This window comes from Drosophila eugracilis, unplaced genomic scaffold (assembly GCF_018153835.1).
Source record: "Drosophila eugracilis isolate 14026-0451.02 unplaced genomic scaffold, ASM1815383v1 contig_353, whole genome shotgun sequence".
Classification (NCBI taxonomy): domain Eukaryota; kingdom Metazoa; phylum Arthropoda; class Insecta; order Diptera; family Drosophilidae; genus Drosophila; species Drosophila eugracilis.
The window spans coordinates 1,928,544-1,947,741 of NW_024573209.1; the positions used below are offsets into that span (position 1 = coordinate 1,928,544).

At 37.6% G+C, this 19,198-nt stretch overlaps 1 protein-coding gene across 1 annotated transcript; it reads right to left on the reverse strand.

Annotated features, from left to right (window-relative positions):
* Positions 1–8,846: 8,846 nt before the first annotated feature.
* LOC108105742 (pickpocket protein 28) lies at positions 8,847–11,232 on the reverse strand. The gene is made up of 7 exons (XM_017212458.2): positions 10,950–11,232; positions 10,627–10,890; positions 9,958–10,468; positions 9,750–9,889; positions 9,560–9,690; positions 9,264–9,504; positions 8,847–9,196 (listed from the first exon to the last, which is right to left on the reverse strand). Exons 1-7 carry the CDS (start codon positions 11,216–11,218, stop codon positions 8,920–8,922), a joined length of 1,833 nt encoding a protein of 610 aa, XP_017067947.1. The 5' UTR covers positions 11,219–11,232; the 3' UTR covers positions 8,847–8,919.
* Positions 11,233–19,198: the final 7,966 nt, after the last annotated feature.

Consider the following 19,198-nt stretch of genomic DNA (forward strand, 5'->3'; position numbering starts at 1 on the left):
GCCATAACCCGACTCTACTGTATTATGGCAAGTGATTACTGAAGAGACCAAAAAAGGCGAACGGAAAAATAAGTTAAAAAGAAACGTGTGCAATTTTTATTTACCAACACTCGAAAGCGGCTAACACAAATTTAACACTGGCCGCCGCCAATGTAGCCATCATTGCGGCATGCAATATGCTCGACTAACGAGCAAAAACAACAGCAACGCTATGGCATGGAGTGGAGTGGAGTAACTGCAACATGGAAACTACCAAACTGCCTTCTCGTGGTAATCAATTTTAAAATTTATGACAAAATTTGCAGCTTTAAATTATGCCATTAAGCACGGCATGTAACTCATATCGTCAGGCTGCTTGCCTGCCTGTTAGCCCGACTGCCTGGTGGCGGCTTAAAACAAGAAAAAGCCGAAGGAGAAACATGTTAACTGCTTTCCTTCGCCCCAGTGTGAGTACACGGAGAGAATAGACATAGTAATATATTTTAAGACCTAAAAGTTTGAAATACGTTTTAAATTTGCCTAGAAGTATGCAGTAAATTAAATTGTGTTTTGAGAGCTTCCTTCAAGTTGTCCTTTAAGTTGATTCTCTCTAAACCTTTTTGAGACCTTAAAAGATGACTTAAATTCTAAGGTAATTCAATTTATAAATGATAATTCAAAGTATAAAAATACTTAATTTCTCCTTTCTATTTTTTCTCTCAGTGTAGTGGTGTGCCCATGCAATGGCGTTTGCATTATACGCTCGTATTTCGCCACATTCAACAACGAGCTACAGAATGACGGGTGGCCATAACTCATGCCCGATGCCCCCCAATACCTAGCCCCTCGCAAACCCAATCCTCCGAATGGCGTCCACCGTCTGAGACCTGGGCAGCAGTTGTTGCAATTACAACTGGACACCACATGCTACAGCTGCCTCCTGTGCCGCTGTGTTAGTGTGTGTGTGTTAAATATTGCAATTTATCACGCAAATGCGTTTTTCAATTTTAACATGCCGCCAGGCATCATAAAAACGTTACAAACCCACAATATGAGCCAAGAGCCACGAGTAGTAGAAAATCGGCAATGGGGGTAAGCTGAGCCCACAGATGATGAGGTATCATATGCTGCACGGAACGAAAAATGTATGTGATAAGATCAACTGATAACACTCCATTTCAATTTGTTCCAACTAGCTGAAAGTTTATTGAATTAAATTATTTTCTAAAAGAAAAACTTTCGGATTATATTTGATTATTAAAGATCTGAAAGAAATTAGATTTAATCTTCAACTTTTTTAAATCCTACAGATGTATATCCACTTTTCTCTCTGTGCAGCAATGAAAGCTTTAGAACATAGGAAATAAAGTGGCTAACACCCAAGCAACCAAAACCACATATAGAGTTAGAGTTGGGTCTCCACATGGTTGATGATGAGAGCCTGGACTGGTGTACACCTCATCGATTGAAACGGACGCAACACGAAATATGAGCAAGAAGAATTTGCTCCCATGGCGATGGTAATTGCGAAGGTGATAATCACTGGGACATCTGTGGAGTAAACTGTAAAATAAATTAGAGCCATAAAGTACCCGACACATTTTTAGGAATTTCCACAAGTTTATTGATTAAAGCTGCAGTATGGCAATTAATTAGAAGAAATAGGTAAATTTTTAATATTTTTTATTAAGATTAAACTAAAATGTTGTTAGTTTTATAAAGCTTTATACTTATCCTTTCCCTAAAGTAACGACACCTAATTGGCCAAAACTAATTCGAATGAGTCAAAAAACTGTGCATACATCCATTCCTGAACCGAAATCCAGTTAACGAAAGCACTGAACTCGATATTACCTTACCCACAGTCCAATTAGGTGGGCAACCATGCAGCCTCTGTCATCTCCATGTCAGTCCGTTTTGACCACTCCTGGCATTCGGAAAATGTTAATAAAATGGTCTAGGACATGCCACCATGGCAACGACACAGCGTTGTCAACGATTGCCAATTCGCAACATTCGTTAGCTGGGAGGGATGTCGGAAAAGTCTGAGGATGTGTCTGGTCGTCACTGGGAATGGAAAGGGGAACGGGGCTGGAGCTGGAGCTGGAGGAGGAAAATTGATATAGAGATAGAGATAGCCAAGTTACGAGTGGAATCACAGTCGTCGGATCTAGTTTGCGCTGTGCGTGTTGGCCTTTTTAATCATTGGCTCAAAACGCCGCTGGCCCGGAGTCCGTAATGGCGCTTAGTCTATTTGGCATATCAATTTGCATGACATACCGCTTATAACGCTTTCTTGGCTTTTTACCCCCTGTCCCGAATTTGTCAGAGATTAATTGCACTGAGATACCCATTGGGTGGCAAGTTATGAAGAGAAGTTAGTCATGAAGTTATTACAAATTGCAAAACAGGTGACTGTGGCACTGAAAAAAAGAAAGAGATATTTTTTTGATTTCTCTATATGAATCATGACTATATTGAATGCCAAATCTATAACCCCAAATATTACCAAAAATGGGTGTGTCATTTATAATTAAATTGCTTATTCGATATGCTTGAATTTTGAATTTGAAATTCGCTTTGATAGTATAGATACATCGGCGACGACTAATGAAGTTTATTATACATTTTTATTACGCTCCTAAAATATTGTATTTTAATGATTTCGTTGCGTTGTTTCTTAGCCTCAATAAACCGAAAGTGGGCGATGATTTTTATAGTTAAATAATGAACAGATGATGGGAGATTAGGCTATGATTGATACCATAACTATAAATAAACTTAAATTATAAAAAGAAATTTTTAAAATTAAAAGGACATAAGGTGTATAATTTGGTAATTACAATATCTACAGAAATGTTATATATTATTCATTTTATTTTATTATTTTTATAGGGTATCAAAAGGGTTGCAATAGCTCCAACACAAAGTTACACACTCAACTAGTTTATTGACGCTTTTGTCATTTCATTGGCCAAAATTTGAATATTAAATTAACACAATATTTAACGTCAGCAAAAAACGCACGGATCGTAAAATCCATGAAAATATTTTTATGTGAAATTGTGTGGATTAACCTTTTCCACTTTTTTTTATATATTTACTCTGCCTAGTTCTGCGTTTAGTTTAAGTATTTTGGTGATAATTTATGGCTGAATAAAATACATTTCGTCGGCGGCGGTCTTTTTGTCTAAATTGTTTTCGGACAAATTGAAATGTATTAATATGAAATGTTATAAATTATTTATGAAGTCTTATGCAACTTTATCTTTTCCACTCTAACAATATAAAAAAAAAACAAGTGAAAATTGTCACTTTAACGAAGGAATTCATTTGAGTTTTTTATCGTTGTTCGCTTTGGGCTATCAATGTTAATATCGAAGTTCAGGCTGTCAGAAGTCATTAATATCCATGGAAAATTATCCACGAATTTATTGCTGTTATTTCTGTATAAGTTCGGATTTCGATGTATAATTTATGTTAATTGTTTGCAAAATGCAAAGTGACGACGTAGCTCACGAGATGTCAGCACGAAACAATAGATGTATAATTTTATTTTATGGTTCTTTTGAATAAGTTTACGTATGGATTTCTCGCTTGCCACCTGGGTCAATGTAATAATACCCGGTTAAATCTATATTTTATTGCTTTAGATTCAATCAAATGAGTTGACAAAAGTGCCGACGATACATTTGCCAAACTATGAGGCTATGCAAATCGATGAGGAAGTTCAAAAGACTTAATGTTATAATTTATGGTTTTGGCTTAGGCACAGGCACACTTCGATTTATGATGTCAAGCATATGAGAGGAGGACTCTGACAATTAAAGCTCTTATAAATTGCCTTGTGTGTTTCTACATAATACATTTGTCACCTCTTTTGCCTATGGATATGTAAATGCCATATCTTTGTTTGCCAGCTCATTATATAGTTTCAGTCTTAATGAATCGAATTTGTAAATTTGTTTACGGCATTATTATTTGTCACTGATTGAGCAGAGTATAAGGTCAGACCAAACATGTCGGGTATTTTGAAAAGTTGCGTATTATGTTGTCTATATAACTGTCAAAAGTGTTAATATTCTCGATCTTGGAAATTTGCTTATCATATCAGTTATAATTATAATTAAAAAAATTTTTAAAAATATATATTAGCTACAAACCCATTATAAATATTTTTGTTCAATCTTGATACTGAACTAATAACATTCCCTAAATGTGTTTTTCTTAATCTTTAGCTTATATATCTTGAAAATTATATATCACTCTTCTTGTATAAGCAAGCACTTAACCTGAATTGGCCAGCTATTGATGTAAAGTTATTTGCCAACATGATTGCAGCACTACTACGACTTTAATGGCCAACTTGAGGGCCAACCAAATGGCTATATATGCTAATTATATAGATAACTCCGATAAGACAAGCCCGACAACAGTTTAAACTTTACCTCCTGTTTCCATATAGCAAATTAATTCATTTTCCTAACCAAGATTGCTGCTTGAGAATTTCCCTTGCTTATCTCTTGCTGACCATCGCCATATTTAAGTTAATTGCTTTGCATAAATTTTTAATGCGGTCAAATTAATTAGCTGGGACCTCAATCGGCAGACATTTGTTCTTATTATTGTCAGCTTTTAGCTGTTCTTGTTGTTCTTGCTGGCCATGTGTCAACGATTTTATTTATGCACAAATGCAAGAGTTGTGGCTTATAAATGTAGCTGTCAGTTGTCATAATTTATAGAATAACTGTCAGAGCTGTAACACCTCTGCGCACGATTTTTCTTTCTCAACTCCGACTGCGGCTGTTCTTTAGGAGGCCTCTAAAAAACCTATCGCTCGCCATGCTGCTGCCATAATCATAGCGTCAACGTTTTTGATTTATGTGCCCAGCTCTCCATTTTGGTTGTTTTTTCTTTATAGTATATATTTTTTATATTTTTTGTTTTCATCTTTTCGGCTGGCTCATGGGAGTCCAATGGAGTCGCACAGCAAGCTGGCCCGCTGGAAATAACAGTTAGTAATGTGGGTAGGTAGGTAGGTCGCCAGATTGGTAGGCTTGGAAGTTTCGCGACAGTTGATTATGATTAAGTGCTGAGCCCCCAAGCCAAAGTCGAATAATTTTCAAGATTTGAGCTATACACTTTGATACTCTTTGCAATGTACTAGGAAGAAATGATGATCTTTGAATAATGATTTTTGTAATTAATTTAAAAATGGAAAAGCTGAAAGAATAATAATAAGTAAAATATGAATAAGATTTAGTTTATATTTTTCTTATATTCATTTAAGAATATTTTACTTTATTGGAATAGAAATATCTTTAATTCCTTCTTGTGTAGAACTACACCCAATAAACTTTTAGATTCAAAACCAATCATTTGCTAATTCATGTCTGTTAGAGAAATACTTGATAATGCCGCCCAAATATGTTAAGACCAATTAACATAATTGAACAAAAAAGAAACACCTTCAAGGTCGATAGATTGATTTATTTCCCACTTCTTTGAGAACTTTTGTAAACCGGAAGTTGTATGCAAAATGTTATTTATGCGTTGTCTCTAAGTTATTTTTGAACATTTCTTAGCTACATAAATACATTTATTGCTTATCTGCTGAGGGAAAAATAAAAAATCAGAAAAGCAAGTTAAATGCATTCATAAATCAATCAATCGCAGCATTTGACAGACAGTCTCGAGTGCCGAGGCAGTCGAGGGTACGAATGACAGACGGTTACGTTCTGTGGACTTTGTTTGCAAAGTAGGTAACGAAATAATGAATATGGTAATCAAAAATGATACCCTTGATAAGAAAAATGAAGAAATTAAGTTCTCTCAATAACATTTAACTTTTGTTTGATGTAACTCTTTAGATTTTAGATATTACGTTTACGCCTCATATCCCATTTTCCAGAAATGGCGAAACATTTTAATATAGAAATAAAAACAAAGTTCATATAATTCGGCAGTAGTACACTTTTACTATCTGTATGATATTTTAAAATATTTTTATTATAATTTTCCCCACGTTTATTTCATACAACTCTCTCTTAACCCTGTTTCCCTAACTGTCTTTCTATCGTCGTCTCTGCCTCTCAACGGCAGCGTATAGCTGTCAAACTGATTTATGCACGAGTTTGACATATATTAATGTGCCGCGGTGTAAAATAAATGCGCATTAAATTATTAAAATGTGAAGCTTATTTTACTCGAGTTTTTTTGTTATATCTTCAAATATGCAAATACTCGAAAACAATCGCTAATTTGGAGAGGCCTGTCAATGGCTGTTAATGAGGAATTGTTTAATTGAATTTGAAAGAAATCGCGTTTATAAATTGGTATTAAATATCTCTTATCTTTATTAATAAATTTGTATTCACACTTAAATGATAATGTAGTTGGGCGTAAAATTAATCGCCTTTTGTGGAGTGGAAAAAATAGGTTTACTATTACGTAATGTAAGCTGTATATATGTCAAACATTTTTTAAGCAAAAAACATCAACGGACAAATATTCTTTTGCAAATGAACATAAATCTGTCAACACGCAATGCCATAAAAAATTGTGTCACAATTAATTGTCGGTTTTTATTATTATTGTTTTAGTCGTGGGTTTTGTGTATATCGTAATTACATTACTGGCATCGATTAATGAAAATTGTTTAATAATTTTATGTTATTTTATATACCTCTTTTTTTGTTAATTGCCACTTGATTTGGTTTGCAACTGATTGCGTTCATAAATAACATGAATTTGAAGGCTGAAACATATTTATTCGGTTAATTTGAAAATTAAAAAAATGAATGCGATTAATATGGCAAAAGCTTGTTAGGAGTGCAGTTAAAGTTGTAAATTGAGAGCAGATCCTGTTTTAATTACAGCGATTAAATTTTTAATGTTTTTGTTATGGGAACACAAAAAGTTAAGTATAAATTTAAATAGTTAATAAAATGTTTAAAAATATTATGACTCACCCATCTTAATGGATATGCACCTCAATTTATTTGCTCATTGAGTAATCTTCAGAAAAAGAAAAGGGGAAAAAGAGCGGAATATCTGAGAAATTTGGTGTTTCAAGACGACAGATCTGAAATGAGCCAAGACGATGCCACAGCCATTAGCCGCCCACAAATGTAGTGCGGATGAACACGCACGATTAATAAATTAAATTGAAAGACACACAAAGTGTGAGATGGCGAGGAATACATATTTTCCAAATGAATTTGTTTAAACAGTGACGACTGGCTGCATTATTCTAGGCATGTGCCTTGAAATATGTCGCGACATGCTAATAAAAATATTTGTTTTCTCCGCTCTCCCAGCTAGATTTATATATATACTCGACTCTATATATATATATCTAGGAGCCATGGTGCGCTTGAGTTGGTTTTATTTTTGTTTATTAGCCGCCTGCTAATAAAAATTAATTTGAAAATACTTTTTAAAATGCCTTCGACTTCGGTTGGCTGGCTAGCTAGCTGGCGGGCATAGCTTAAGATTTTTATTTATTTGTTTTTCTAATTTGTATTTTTCGTTTCACATTCATATCTTTCCTACGTTCTGAGTACGTTGTAGTTTGTGCGATTTATTTATGAGCTTTACGATTGTATTCTATGTTATTGTTTCTTAGTCTATAAGACGCTTTTTTTTAATATTTTTTGTTGGTATCCCAACGATCTGTTTGGCCGATGAAAACACAATATGTTTATTCTACTTGATTTATGGTTCTTCTTGAGATATTATTTAACTAATGTTTGTGTATTTGTCATGTTAAAAGGCTATGTTAAATTCCTTGAAGGAAAGTCTTTTGGTTAGGAATAGATAGCTCTTAATCCCTTGTTTCTTTCTGCTTTGCAAAATTTATTTTCAAAATGAAAAACTACCCACATCCACAGTATATTTCAGGTCTTGAGATAAATTTTGCCTCCAAAATAGCTAAGTATGTTGCAAAAATCAAGGCAATCTATTAGCTAAGACTGCAGTTGATTTATGCTAACATAATTTTTGTATATGTTCCGATAGGAATTTATTTTCGTCACCAGCCCAGAGGCCGTAAACAATTTAAGCGAATGGGTTTGAGGGTCATTAACTAAAATCCATCCTCTTATCTCGAACACAAACAGCTGTGCCAACAATTTGTCATCCAAAAAATATTCTTCATAAAATATAAAATATTTTTGGATTTTTTCTCTACAATAACTTTCATAATTCTTAAAAGTAAACAAATTTTGACAGACATCTGAATTTAGAGACTTAACCCATACGCATAATGCAGATTCTCGGGTGACTTGACTTGAAGGCAAAATATTTGTCTGCGATAAATCTCCATCGTTTCCCCTTCATTCTTTTTTTTTTTGAGACAGCCACACGACCTAAGGAAAAGATCAAAGCGAAATAGCGAACACATTTTTTATTGTCGTGGCTTATTAATAATGCTGAAAACGCTGAAGTTTTTAATATTCTTTTATGATTTGTGGCCAGTGACAAAATCCATTAGATCTGACATTTGGTGCGAACAGATTAAATTTAAATATACATTTTTTCGGGGTCTTGACATCTATGAAATATGATCGAAAAGATCGACGAAATTCCTTCAGAGACAACTTAAATGGTTACTTATTTATGCCTTGGGTTAGGTAATTTAATTAGTTTCAGTGTTTTGCTAGAGTGTGGCAATCAATTAATTAGAGCAAAGCAATTGCTTTGACCGTGTGCTAATCGAATGCATTTTTAATTTGTAATCAATTAAATTACCTGGCATACTAGCTTGCAAAGTGGCCTCATTATGTGTCATTGAGAGTGTGAAATATCTTTATGTAAGACAACTTTATGTTCCTGTTTAACTTCTTTAAGTTGCAGTAAAAACGATATCATTGCAATTGATTTATTTAAAATGTGTTAGTTTTACATTCACAAAGGTTAAGTGTTTTTTGGAAATTGCATTTACTGATCTTTAAGATCATTCTCGGAGATATCCTCTGGTAGATCCATGGAGTTTTGCTGTTGTATCTTGTGCTTCCGCCTATCCCGGCAACTGCCACAGATCCTCATGCAGAAGAAGTAGATCAGCTCCAGGAAGCTGAGACACGAGATGCCCATAAACAAGCCGCAGATGCCACCGCAGTTGGAAATCAGTGTGGAGACTCCAAAAAGAATCGTTCGTTTAATGGCTGTAAATTGATGCTCCTTGAAGTAGACAGAGAGACGCGATCCAATGGCACTGAAAAGTTAAATATAAAAATAGGAAATCATTAAAAATGAATATTAGAAACATTCTCTATACTCACTCTGTATGCTCATATACTTCGCGGAAGGCCCGAATGGTTTTGGCCACATCGTATTTGGCTCTAGAGATCTCAAAGTTGTACTCAAGCGAAGTACAGGCCGGCAAGCAGTTGCAGGTGATTTCCACACTGCCATCCACACTCTTGGCCATAGTTTGGTTTTGCAACAGGGCATAGAGCTCATCCTGGGCGGATGTATAGCAGTTGATGTCACTCAATCCACAGACAGGAGTGCCCACAGGTTCTGGCCATAAAAATTAATTAATATCAAAGTTTTATAAAGTCTAAAGACCACTCACTTGGCATCCAGAACTTAGCACAACCGCACTTGGCAATCGTGAAGTTGGCCAGGCATTCGGTTTGGCAATTGCTCTGAGAATAAGATCGGAAGAATCGCAGGGACCGCTCGTCATCGAACAGGCATTGTCGTCTAAATAAAGTTATTTGTATAGGAAAATGTCACTACTTTGGAACACCTCACAAACTCACTTGTCTGGGGTAATTTCGTGCAAATTGTCGGTGGACACGACATAGGCGGGCAACACACTGACCAGAACCTCATCGCCATGGGGTACCAGGATATAATTGCCCGACGTCAGTGGCACACTCTCCGGGGAGTTGAGAAAGACCTGTCAAATTACACATTAGCTTCGCACAGATCCACACCCAGTTATTCACAGAAAACACACACACCCACCTTATAGCCCTGTTTGAAACTACGACAATCGTAGTCGAAATTGTGCTGCAGACCCTGCAAGAAGGCGAAGAACCCATTCTTCGCCGATGAGAACACCGTCCTTTGGGGATACGCATTCTGACCCTGGTCCACAAACCCAGTGCCCAGTGACCAATTTCCAGTTATATTATTCCAGCGCGGCAGATCCACATCAAAGTAGTTGTTGAAGTTCACCACATCCGGGTCAACATAGCTGATGAAGTTCTCGTCGCGATAGATATCCTTGGGTCGCAGGCCGTTGAATTGATAGCAAATACCCTCATCGGTGGCCACAAAGTCGAATATCTTGTCGCAGAAGTAGAACCGTCCATTCCACTTACAAAATGGACCCGTCTCGTTCTTCGAGATACTCAAATCAATCAGTGTCTGCGTTACGTCCACATCCGGCGGATGCAGTTGCGATAGCAATGGCGAGAACCGCTGCACCACATCCGGATCACAAATGTGCATGGCAGCAGCCATTCGAGCCAGGCTGGGGATTAAATAAGAAGTCTATTAGTCTATTAAACTTCAATGGTCAAATTTATCTCGGAAATATGAGTTAGTCATGAAACAATCTCAAATTATGTGATATTAAGGGTAAGTTTAAGAAATTGTTTTTTTCAAGATACAAAATCCAAAATACTCAACTCTTCATCCTCCAATTCAGTGATGTTACCATTCTGCTTGTACTCATCCCAAAGTAAACGCGATACATTCGTATAGTCAAAGGTATTCCTTTCCATTTTGATTTCTGGGCAAATGGTTATAGTGGGAAATGGTATTTTATGCACCGGCACCAAAGTCTCATCAAAACCCAGAATGACAGGCGAGTCCTGCCACTTCAGATAGGTATCCCAAATAAGTGACACGGCAAAGTACACAGAAATGCATGTGAAGAACAGCCAATATAATCTGAAATATATTCGAGTTATTACGTTGGTTATCAAGGCGTGCATATCGTAAACCCTCACTTCTCATAGATTGGTCGGTGCACCTCGAAGATATATCGAATACCGTGAATGGTAGTACTCTTTGCATACTCCAAGAGTAACCCCTTACAGGCTGATAGAGTACTACCATATCGTATGCGAGATTTGATGATCACATCACTGGGAACATCACTCAAGGCAGCTGAGGCAATACTAGCCCGTGTATCAAATCCTGGAAGAGCCAATAGCTCCGGGCCAGGCAGAACGCTGATGCCCAACTTCTTCTCCTCATCCTCCTTGATCTCGGCCATTGTCCACGAGACTGGACGCGTGGAATTCAACTAAGCTTGGCCCGACATGCGGAGTGTCCTTTTATAGCTGACACGGCCAAAAGTGGGTGCGTTCTTGGGTTCCGGTGGGTCCTTTGCCTGGGGACTTCAATTCGCACGCACCAGCGACGCATTCATGTACTTTAGCTTAATTACAGGGCAACTACTATTGCCTTTTTTGTTGCTTTTATACTGTTAATATACTACCAGGTAATGCTTAATTTGCATAATGCAATTATATGATGTTCTAAACTTTAAATTTAAACTTCTTTTTAGGAAATATTACACCTGGAAAGGCTAAAGTTGAAAGATGCTAACCTAGCTTTGTTTGTGGATTTTACTGTTTATGATTTCATATACTACTATTTTGTGTTTTTCTTTTTTTTATACATTTTAAAATACAAAGAAGTGTTCATGATTGATCTTAAAAATCTTCCCCTTCTAGACATTCTTCTACACTCCCAGGGGAACATAAAAGAATCTTTTGCAGTTGTATAGCTGGAATCACTTATCAAATCATCTTGAACAGCGAGTCACCGATTTTGGAAGTATCCATCGAGTACTTACTTTGATTTTATGCTAAAAAGATTGTCACCCATGGTCGGTATACCGGCGAACATTACTCTTCTTCCCGAATGCTCGACATCGTTTAAACATGTTCCTGGAATTTAGTGGGATACTCTCCTTTTATGCCGAACACTGGCATTGCCATCGTCTGGCGGTATTCGTGCGTGGTTTGATTTTGTCTGCGTGGCTATGGCGATGGTGCACAGCCTCTCCTTCTCCTCCTCGTGCGGCTGCTGTTGTTGCCATCTCTTGAATCTGGCTCAGTTGTTGGCACTTATTTGGGGACATTGTCATCGATATGAAACGGAAAGCGGGCTTTTTGCAATATCCATTGGTCAAGAGGCATCCGATGCGCATTTTTCGAATATTCAGCCAGCTCTGTGTGGGTTTGTCTTTCTGTAGTTCCTTTTTTTGTTTTCTGTTTTATTTTTTTGGTGCATTATCAGAGTGTGTGCATCAGCATTTGGTTTCGCGTGAAATTCACTCACGACTTGTAATTATTTAATTTTATTGTTTGTTTTGTGACCAGCCGACAGGGGAACAACGCCTTGTCCAGAGATAGAGAGTGCCTGCCTACTGTTTAACAAGATTTTCATTATCAGATCAATTGGCTAAAGGCCTTTTAAAAACTACACTAAATTATTATGTAGATAAGTACTGTAATGGCCAAGTAACAACGCCTACAGCGAGACTGCCTTTTTGCATTCGCATTGGGGCGTAATTTTTGTGTTTTTGTGTGACTCGAATATGGTTATTAGTCATTAGGCTTAGAAAGATAATTATTATTGGTAAGTGGTGGGCTTAACATGCCCTTAACTGAATTGATAAATGGACTTAATGAGCGGTACTTATTGAATCACAAATCTATTTAACAAACAAATTACTAAGCACTGTTTTAAGCTTACACTTACGTAAATGAAACTTTGACAGGTTGGAATTTAGAACTTGAAATCAATAAGATATATTATTATATTCTACTTATTTGTTTTTGAATCCATAACATCAGAGATAAAACTCTCGAGTAATTCTGCTTAAATTATTCATATTTTAATGTGTTCCCCACATAAAGGCCATTCTCGCTCCCCCAAAACGACACAAAAACTCAATGGCCTGTCTGGATTTGGAAATGCTCGTTTATATTTTTTGGTTTTGCCTCGAGTGTGTGCATTTGATGGAACTGTAATTAAATTGGCGAGTGCTTCGAAACGTCACGACGGTCTACATATTTTAGCAATTCTATTTGAATAATTGACGCCTGGTTTGTGGGTGGTCGGAAAACTGAAAGCTGTCGGCATTACCCTTTGAACGTTCAATATCAAGCTGTTGAAGAGCTGGCTGTAAATTTGCCAACTGCTTTTTTCCACAGAGACATTCATTAAACATTTACAATGACATGTAAAAGAAAAATAGAGCACAGAAAGTAGAATAAATACCTCTATTGGTATTACAAATTCCAGTTGGAATTTTCTATTGAAATTTGGCAATGGAATTTCATTTGTGATTGATTTATTTCATGGTAGATTGATGCCAGTTTTACAAATTGTAGATGGACTATTTTGAAATTTCCTAAATTAGTTTTTATGAAATGTTTTATTACTGATCATGAATGGTACTTGGATATCAACTTGGCTTTTTCCAATAATAATCGTTTATTTTCAGGACATTTTGACTTTTTCAATTCCTCATTTTGCCAGCTGTATATGGGGAAAGGCTAGAAATTATATATGGCGTCATAACACACGTTATGATCTCATCAATTCAGGCTGCCTGCCATCGAGGGCATAACTACAAACATTCATAACCTCCCAGTACCGCCTCATCCCCCCCTCAACATACAAATGGACGACTGTTATTCCCCCGAGGCAAACAGTCCTTCCCAGACCCGGCCCTACTCTACCAACTTGGCCGATTCGCATTTGTTAATAAATTATGAGCTAGAGACAAAGCTGACTGCAGCTGCTGATGAGTTGCGTTGAGTTAAGTTGGCTGGCAGGAAAGGAAAGGCTGCTCCTACTACTGCTGCTGCCGCTGCTGCACCTTCAGTCCCTGTTTTGTGTAATAAATCAAAAGCAGTTTCGCCTGCAAATCCTCTGTCTTGGCCTGGGAGTCTGTCTGCTTGATGTCTACCTGTCTGAGCAGTTCCAGTTGCAGTCTGTGCCACTTGCCACAGAGAGATCTGAGGAAAATTTATGCATGGCTTCACATTTCTTCGAGTTATCATTTGTTACCTAAATTATGCATGTTGAGTTGCAGTTTTTGTTGTGAAATTACTCCAGACGATTAGCCGACCCAAGGCTAAATGGTCACTGGTTGATGGTTGTGCCTGTGTCAGTTGCCTAAAATTACAAGTTTTCCTACCAGCCCATTTCACTCTCTGTCCAAATTATGCTGATGTTCTATACGAAAATGCTAATCGAATATATTATAACTTAGGCTCGATTAAACATGATTTCAATTATGAAAACTGACCAAACAAGACATTTATTGTATTGTCCCTTCGGGAATTCTGGCTGCACTCGCCTGCGATAAAGTTCTCTAACAACAAAAATCATGGAAAATAATTAAATGTATAATTTAGTAAGCGATTCTATCCCCCAGCCATACAGCCAAGCAGCCATACAGCCATACAGCCACAACAAATTGTTTACAAATGGCCCACGTTTAATGTAAATTGTTGCTCACATTAGTTGCCACAGATTTTCGTCCATGATTATCCTAATTAAAAGCGTAATTTTGCAACGCATCTGCCTGCTTTCCCATGAATGAGAATGTGTATGCTATGTATATACAAACGTTGCTTTAACACATTGGTTCAGTTTTAAATGTTTTAATTTAGTTTAATAAGTGTTGTTTTAAAGTTCTCGATTAGTTGGGAATTTTTGTAATAATTTGATTATTGTTATTTGAAAAAGTTATAAAAACATTGACCTACGACTAACATTTGTAGTTACTGAAAACTAAACCCAGTAGCCCAACATCCAGAGCAACTTAGGTGTAATTTATAAGGCGGCCAATCCTAAGTCATTGCCATGACATTTATGACCGGCGCACATTGGTCGGAATATTGGAATTAACATTCAACTAGTACTTAGTTAGAGGCGATGTCAGGCCGTATAAACAAGTGCATAAGTATATGGCTTAAAATGACTGTGTCAACGATATTTATCATGGGCTTACATTGTCATTAATAATGCCGCCAACTTGGGCGAGAGAACTGCGATTCGTTGGCGGTGAAGGCGGGGCTGGTGCGGCGGTGCACAAATTGCAATTTCTATGCAAATTTATAACAAATAATTACTGACAGCCATATTTCATTAGTAATTGCAGGTACTACACGCTGCTCTCTCGCTCTCTCTCTTTCTATCACCATCCATCGCGAATCAGTAACGTGCAGTGGGTATTTTAAAGATACATTTTGCGGCCAAGTCAAGTGAACTCGGCTCGTAACAGGCCACTTCGCACAGTGAGGCAATTAAGCTGATGACGTTGATAAAAATCAACAGCAGTCAAGCTGCCATAGCCCATAATTTATAGCCCACAGCAGCAGCAGCAGCAGCAGCAACGGTCGAGGAAATTATCTATATATGAATATGTGGCGACACATTATTAAAAGGTTGAGAGTCTGTCGTATAACATGTCTCATATATATGCACGTTTATGTACTCATATATATCCAGCCAGCGATCTGGGTAGATGACATACGATCGTTAACAAGTGCGACCAACTTTGTAACTATCTATCAATAATGATAGTCGTGCAAAATAAAAAACTAATCTAATAGCAACGGCTTATCGATCGATAATGGCCTTGTACTCGTTTTGACCTAGTCTTTAACCGTAAATATAGGAGAATATGGGCTTGGCTTTTTAATATGCAATATAGGTGGAGATCCTAGGATCATTTACATTTTTGAACTATAATCTGAAATAATTTCATTGTAGTTGGGGTGTAAGCTGTAGCTATCAGTTTGATTCGTAAATTTGTGAAACAAATTCTGTAAATTATCTCAAGCGTGTGCACTGCTTGAAATGCTTTAAATTTGCATTCAAAAGCAATTCGATGAAAGCATTTGCATTCCAAAACCAAGTAATGTTCCCTCGCCAATCAAAGCTTTCAAAGTACAATACAAAAATTAATTAGAGAATCATTTGGTATGATTGACTGACAATTACAATTTAAAAAAGAAAAATCCTTAAATACTGCACGATCGAGAAATATTATTTGAATTTCTTTTGACAATCGCGCGTGCTAAGTGGTGGCTATAAAATCGTGGCATATATTCGCGGTAAAACGCGGACAGAAATTAACATGCAACACGACAGCAGCCGCTGACAGAAGTCTCTCGATGGTGGGGTGGTGTGTGGCAAGGAATTGGTAGGGGGCCGAGGGCAGAATGGTGGCTGGGGGCCGGAGTAGAATCGGCGACAGAGTACGTGGAGTGTCAAGCTGCCAGCGAAAATTCCCGACAAGATTGCACAACAGCAGCATTGTGCTCATATTTAAAATGGCCAACGATGTTGACCAACGCCACAATGGGCTCTGCCGGGATAGGATGCCAATTGGCCATCGATGTCAGGCCGCGAGATATAAAGTATTTCGTGCTTTGTGGCTCCCCAGTCAGTATGCACTGAGAGAAATATTCTTGCATTTGAAATGTTTTTCTTTCTATTCAATCTTAAATATCAATATCAATATTTATAGGGAATTTATAAATTATTCCTTTTTAAGTTGATATTTTCGATAAATTTATTTAACTTTGTTATTTTTACATTCCGATTTCTTTCTTAGTGCGTTGTCTCCCAGAAGGCCTGTCAAATGCATCGGTTTCATGGCGGTCCCCAAGTCCCGATCCCAGAAGCAGTCCCGGTCCCAATCCCAGTCCCCATCGCAGACATTGCGTGAGCAACGTGGCTGCAACTTCAACACCTTCGAAAGGGGCATCATCATTACCATCATCATCGATAAAATGCATTTGCAAGCGCATTGCATACAAACTGTTTGCTAAATTTATTTATATGTAATGTTCTCGCTCATGCATATTTAATGTCCACGCATTTTTCTCTCCTGTTCCCGGAGTGAAAGAAAACCGAAGACTTAAAGATAAAATGCAGTTGCCGTTGGCTTTGGCGACCTCAGTCCAGGGATCTTCTCCAGCTTTTTGCAAACAAGTAGCTGCTGTTGCTGTTCTTCTGGTATCTGCATTTTGGGCTTCTGGTTTGCTGGCCAGAACGAACGGTTAGCTGTTTTCGCCTTGTTCTTCTTGTGTAGCGGTTGTCAGCCATCAACGTGGCCAACATCGATTTCTGGTTCTGATTTGGTGGCTTTTGATGGTATTTGCTGCTTAGTCATGGCTAATGGGAATTGGAAAGTAAAGATTATATAAAAATATTATTTATTAAATTTTGAATGTGAGGGAATTATCATAAAGTCAAATGTTTATGTCACGAAAGACTATAATTAATAAGATTTGTATTTTTTATCCTCCAGACTTATTTAACAAAAAAGAATCTTAAGAAACAAGACCATTATGTAAACAATTTGTATACATAATACTTAGTTATTTATTTATAAAAATAAAATGCGGCTTAACCATTCCAAACTTTGACTTGTCAGTTGTCTGTCGTTCGCTTCCTTGCCACATGTGAGGTATAACGACTTGTACTTTCAACATCTCAATGCTGGAAACTCCAACTGCCAGAGACCCCCGACCCGTATTACCCCGGCAATAGGGTATATAGGAAAGTGTTCCAGAGACTCATAAATCAAAATGACATGACCAACTCTCGGCATTAATATTTCAACACCATAAATGCGGCGTCAATTCGCACATGGGAGATGGCTGGCTGGCTGAAGGAGACGACGACGTGACAGGGACATGCACAACGCTGTCTGCAAAATTGTGTGCATAATAAATAAATATGAAAGGCCTTCATCATCGTGATCATCATGGTCGTGGCATGGTGGCAATCACACCCAACTCCAGCCCGAGTCGATTCCAAAGTGCAGCTCACTCTTGCCATCAAATCAAATCAAGACAAGCGTCCAAACATGCAACATGCAGCAGGGATCGACCCGACCAAAAAGCCCAACCAACTCGAGACACGCTCGACTAATTATGGAAATGTCATCAGACGTTGATAGTTTCCCCCTGTGAGGTCTCTTTTCCAACCAACTCCTCGATCCGTCGAAATGGAAAAATACATACATTTAGTGCGCGCAATTTGCTTGCAATGCCTCGCGACACATGCGACAATTTGAAGCAGCAACTAGCATGGCAATTTATTAAACTCGTACAACTTCTTTTTGTCTTCTTTTCTCATTTTATTTTGTTGAAGAAATTAAAATTTTTTGAATTCGGTTTGAGGTGACGACAGACACTGGTTAAGACAGCCAGCGACGCCTCTGAAGTGACAAAAGTTCAGATCGTGGGTGGCAAAGTCAGACAAGACGGTGGCGTTGCCTCCATGCACAATGATATATGGTTTTGTCGGCTGTCATTTGGTTTTGAAAATTATTGTTGTGGCCTGCACTTTGGGTTTGGGTGTCTTTTGTTTATACACTTTTTGCGGGTCTGTGGGTATAAGCCACTGCACTATTGCAGCTTGGTTGTTTGTGGATTTAAGCTGTTAGTTGGGCATTCCTTCTTGGAACAGCAAATACTAAGGATTAATAAAGAATGAGTTCCTTAATTGTTGTTTAATATGTACTTAAAAGAGATCACTGATCCTTAAACTTAAAGTAACTATACATTTCTGAGGGAAAAGGCATTCCTTATTCGTTTAAACTTTCCACCGCCTTAGCGTTTAGCATTCTGTTGTTTTTCTTTCATTTGCCCGGCTGCCATGCTGCTGCTGCAATCGTAAATTTCAGTGAATTACGATTTTACCTGCTTTCGCACAAAGCCAGCATGTCTGCATTTTAAATATGCAGTCAACACTTATCACGGCCCAGGTGAAGTCAGACCAACAAGTCGGTGATTTTAATGGCCGCCAAGATGGTGGGGCAATGACTAAGTAGGATCACACCGAACAGTGTCTGTCTGTACAGTGGACACTCGATGTTATTCTTCATATATATATATCATTCGAGAGGCTTTCTTTTCCAATTGGTTGGCTACCTTAACAATTTACATGCTGGTCGTTCTCCTCCCCCTTCGAACTATCCAGAAAAACAAGGACAGTCATATTTTATTCGGAGCTCCTCGTTCGTTTTCGGTTTTTTTTTATGGTTTTATTGCTGCTTCGCGTTGTAATATTTTTGTATCTTTTGGCGATTTTTCATCTCCATTATTTTGCAGGAAAAATAAATTTGCAAACGGTAGAAGAAATATTTTCACAAAATCCCCAACCAATAAATTTCATCCACCCACCCAGATCCCTCCACATCCCCGAGTTT

Excerpts from the sequence above, each read along its gene's own strand:
- LOC108105742 (XM_017212458.2), bottom strand. The coding sequence starts at position 11,218 with ATGGCCGAGATCAAGGAGGATGAGGAGAAGAAGTTGGGCATCAGCGTT. Across the intron at positions 9,890-9,957 it reads GTTTCAAACAGGGCTATAAG|GTCTTTCTCAACTCCCCGGA; the intron begins GTGGGTGTGTGT and ends GTAATTTGACAG. Across the intron at positions 9,691-9,749 it reads CACGAAATTACCCCAGACAA|ACGACAATGCCTGTTCGATG; the intron begins GTGAGTTTGTGA and ends AACTTTATTTAG.